Genomic DNA, 4,239 nt, shown 5'->3' with positions numbered 1-4,239 from the left:
AGCTGCACTTAAAAAATAAAGCAAGAAAGCCTACTGAAACTGAACCCTACAAAGAGTCGCTATATCCACAGATCCCTGTCCCATGCTGAGTGCCCAGGAAGAATGTCACAAGAATTGGGTCATTCTCACCCCTAGTGTGATGATAGAAGTTACAGGGATATGTTTCAAATGCACTAGGGGAACCAGTTCTTCCTGGGGTTGTTGTTGGTCATGGGGGTGTTGATTTCTTCACATTATTTTAGCAGAGTACTGAGCATGTCCTCACAGAAGAGAATAGAGTGGCTCCCTAGCAGAGATGCCCTGCTAGAGAGATGTCTACCCTGGTACCCACATCTCTGCACAATTCCAAGATCCCGGAGTAGCATGGTGTCTGTATGTCCCACCACTGTGACAGCCAAGATCCTGGAGTAGCATGGTGTCTGTATGTCCCACCACTGTGACAACCATCTCCATGACACCAGGATGCACCCTATGTGGTGGTGTCCTTGTGACCGGTGATGAGGCTAGAGGCCTTAGCCACATGTAGACAAAAGTTCAGGACAATGAAGCAGAAGGCTGATGAGAAAGTGGTGGGAGCCTCCTGCTGGGCCCACACCTGAGGGTCAGGAGCCGTAGGAATTGAAGGACTGGACATGCAGTGAATGCTAGTCATCAGTTGTTCCAAGGGCATGTAATCCTATCCCAAGGTAATCCTTTCAGGGTGCTCTTCCCATTCGTGTCTATAAAAACAATTGCTGCCATGGGAAACTGGGAACATGCTGAAGAACTCAGGGCAGCAGCCACAGCTCTTTGGTGCTTTGTATCTATGCCAGGCTTCTCCTGATTTCCTGGTCTTACCCAGGTGGTCTGCACTCTCTCACACACATCAAGGATCTCAGCCATGGCCTGGCCTGATACCATTCACTCTCCTTCTGGACTTTTTGCATCTTCAGGACTGGGTCCTCTCTGAACTGCGGGCTTTTATGCCCCCAGCGTTCTACATGCCACTGCTTCCTGGCCTTTTGTCTGTGTCCTGGGCCACGGTTCTATAGCCTAGCACTGACAGAGCAGCTTTAATGAAACAGATTTGTGGGTACCCTGATTGCATGCTCTCCAGTGGTTTACTGAGCATGATATTCTTCACGTGCTGGATGATGGATTCTTGAGTCTCATTCCTGTTGACTCAGCAAGTAATGTCATGCTTCCCGGTGTTTTAGTTCTGAGTTCAGTATGCATACCCATAACCATCAATTTTTGAAATCTCATTTCTGATGTATATATCTTGAAAACTATGTTTACACATATAAAGAAAATGCCAGACAATCAAAAGCAATAAGCAAGTTGTTGTCCCTGGCACAGATGTACAAGGCCCTGGACAGTCGGTCCTGTCCAGCCAGTGACTGTGTAGCAGCTCATCCAGGCTGGAAAGTTCCAGCAGGGAGTTGGCTTCTGTCCACCTACTTGGCCACAGTAAACTTGACACATTGGGAGTCTATACTGGTGTGTGTGTTTTCTAGCTTTAAGACCAGAGGAACCCATTTACCCTGTTTTTCTGATCACTTGAAAACAAAAACATGGTACTGGTCACATGTTAAAGCCCACAAACTACATAGACATTGTGTCCTGCTTTGAGACTTGGGACTTTGAAGGACAGCTCTATTTTATTGGGTTATAATAGAAACATAATCAGTCTTGACTGTAAGACCTGAGACCAGAAGGCCAGTTTGAGCAGCCTAGTGCTGGGTTGATGTCCACTTGAAAGGCTAGAGGTGAATCTGGGAGCAGGTAGGGGCAGAATGTGAGCAAGGACAGAGCTTCATTGGCGCCTTGCCCACACAGAAGAAAGTCCACAGGCCACTTGCTGCTGCTGTTGCTGCTGCTGCTGCTCCTGCTGCATTAGTGCTTTTCAGTGGTGTATGCAACACCAGCTCTTACATAGCTGGTCCTTAGTTGGAATTGTTGTTTTAAAGATCAGGCAATCTACTTTTTCTGTGAAATTACTGAGGTTGTGTTTTGGGCCAGTACATTTTTATAGTGGGTTTTTCCCTGGCTTAAATATTTTTGTATTTCTTCAACATATAAAGTAGAAAGTTGTTACTGTTTCAAGATTAGAAAAAATAGACAACATTCTTCATGTTAAAAAATAAGACTCGAAACGCTTTATGTTCAAAATGGCAGTGATCGTTTTTGTCATAGTTCACACATTTTCAGAGTCTGGACCTAACTGCATAAACGTGGGCCCTGTGGGAGCTGAGGTCTCGGGGTCACTGCAGTGACAGCAGCCTGGCAGATAGGGGTAGGTGCACCCTAGAGGTGGCCATCATCCCAGCCACCCTGTGACCAAATGGCTACCAGAGTTGCTATTCTTCAGCCCAGCTGGAGAGGAAAAAATGTGTTAAGTTCCATTAAGGAGCTGTAAACTTAGGTGGGATTCTTCACTTTGCCCCTTGTCATGATGACCCAGAGGGGCCTGCACACTGGGAGGCTATAGGACTGGAGTGGAGGTGACAGGGTGGTGAGGTCCTGTTAATCTGGACACCTGTTAGGGCCATCACCTCACACTTCAGGGTCAGTAGGCAGGGTGTGGTAAAGCCATTGCTTTCAAGTACCAAAGAAAGCCAAGAGCAAGACTTGCAGAGAAGTGTGTTGTTGAGAAAGAGCCTCACTGTGTGTTGTTATCCTGCCTGTAACTCAGAGATCGCCTGCCCCTGCGTCCTGAGTACCACCGTGCCCAACCAAAAAGTGTTATCTTTAAGATGTGGAAACAGTTTTTTTCTTCAAGGCTAGCTCTGCTCCAAGTCCCTTCCCAGCATAAGTGTCTGTCAGAGGCAGGAAGTGGCCAGCTACACTGTGGGGTTGGGGGGCTTGCGTGCTCAGCCCTGGGAGAGCCACACGTGGCTTTTTCTGTGCTTGGCAGGAAGTCCTCTCAGCCATCTGCATATGAATTTCCATTTCCAGAGTCATTAGCAGTAATAAACATCTAGATGTCCTGCAGATGGTTAGAACTGGCACCAGGAGAAACAATTTTGACAGTTTCCTTCTACGAATAGCACTACCTCCTAATTAATTGCTTCCACTTTAATGGAATAATTATAGAACAAAATTTAATGACAGGTGGTCACAACTGAAAAATGTTGTCTTCCAGTACCACTCAGCAGTCTGTCTTTATGCGTACTTAGAACAGAGCCACTGTTTGGAGACAGTGCTTCTTACTTGGGTTTTATTTCTGTTTGGTGCAGGAGGCAGACAGTATGGACATGACCAGTGGAGAAGATACTAGACATCTTGCAGGTGGAGTCCTCGCCAGTATCTTAAAATGAATCAGTAGGTTAATGTGTCACATGCGCAGCTTCCCGACTGGGGTCCACCGACTTAATTCAAGGAGTGTTTGCTTCTTCCAGGAAGTGTGGGAAGACAGTGCAGTGCCCAGACTCTGCCCCCTTCAGAGAATCTTCAGAGTGATGCCACCCGGTCGTATCAGCAAGGAGGTGGCAACTGGAACCACACTGTAAAAGAAGGCACAATTCCTTCTTTTCAGAGGCTTCTCCCACATGCACTGTAAAAAATGTCCATTGGTTTGGTTTCAGAGGCTGCTCCTGACCCCGTGACCCAGAACACGCATCATTAGCATCACGTATGCTCCCTGATCTTAGCAGGACTCTGATTCCCTCACACCTTTTCTTATTAGATTGTGAAAATGTTTTCCCAAATCATTAGTCCTTGATATCATGGAGTCTTAGCTATTTTTGATACTGTGAAAAGATACCATGACCAAAGCAGCTTACAAAAGAAAGCACTTAATGTAAGGCTCAAGGTTCCAGAGGGCATGTCAGGGAGCCAGGCAGCAGGCAGGCCATGGAAGACTCTCAAACTGGGAATGGCTCCTCACCCATTGACACGCCTCCTCCAGCATGGCCACGCCTCCTCCAGCATGGCCACGCCTCCCCCAGCTCGGCCACGCCTAATCCTTTCCACCAACTGCAGACCAAGCATTCAGACATATTAGCCTATGGGGGTCATTTTAATTCAGACCATCACACATGGTATCTAATAGCCATATAACCTGTCAGAAATTTTTTCATTGAAATTCTAACAGAAGTCAATTATCCCACAATTTCTTTTCTTGATCCTCAGAAGTGTTTGGATAGGAAAAAAAACCTAGATTCTTGATTGTTTGTGAGAAAGTTGGTTCTGCTTGGAGGTGAGATGGCTCAGTAGTGAAGGACAGTGGCTGCTCTTCCAGGGAGCCTGGGTGTGATT

At 46.7% G+C, this 4,239-nt stretch overlaps 1 protein-coding gene across 8 annotated transcripts in view; it reads left to right on the top strand.

Annotated features, from left to right (window-relative positions):
* The window catches only part of Fam120b (family with sequence similarity 120B), a 74,457-nt gene extending 70,224 nt beyond the window's left edge, over positions 1–4,233 (top strand). For 7 of the 8 annotated variants that reach the window (XM_026787366.1, XM_026787365.1, XM_026787364.1 and 4 more), the window contains exon 11: positions 3,219–4,233. In XM_026787366.1, the coding sequence (XP_026643167.1) occupies positions 3,219–3,259 (41 nt within the window). In that variant the 3' untranslated portion in view covers positions 3,260–4,233. The remainder of the gene's footprint in view (positions 1–3,218) is intronic. The other variant, XM_026787367.1, reaches the window with a different exon arrangement.
* Positions 4,234–4,239: the final 6 nt, after the last annotated feature.

This window comes from Microtus ochrogaster, linkage group LG9 (genome assembly GCF_000317375.1).
Source record: "Microtus ochrogaster isolate Prairie Vole_2 linkage group LG9, MicOch1.0, whole genome shotgun sequence".
NCBI lineage: Eukaryota > Metazoa > Chordata > Mammalia > Rodentia > Cricetidae > Microtus > Microtus ochrogaster.
The sequence above is the reverse complement of the archived record's forward strand: the minus strand, read 5'-3'. Positions and strand labels throughout refer to the sequence as shown.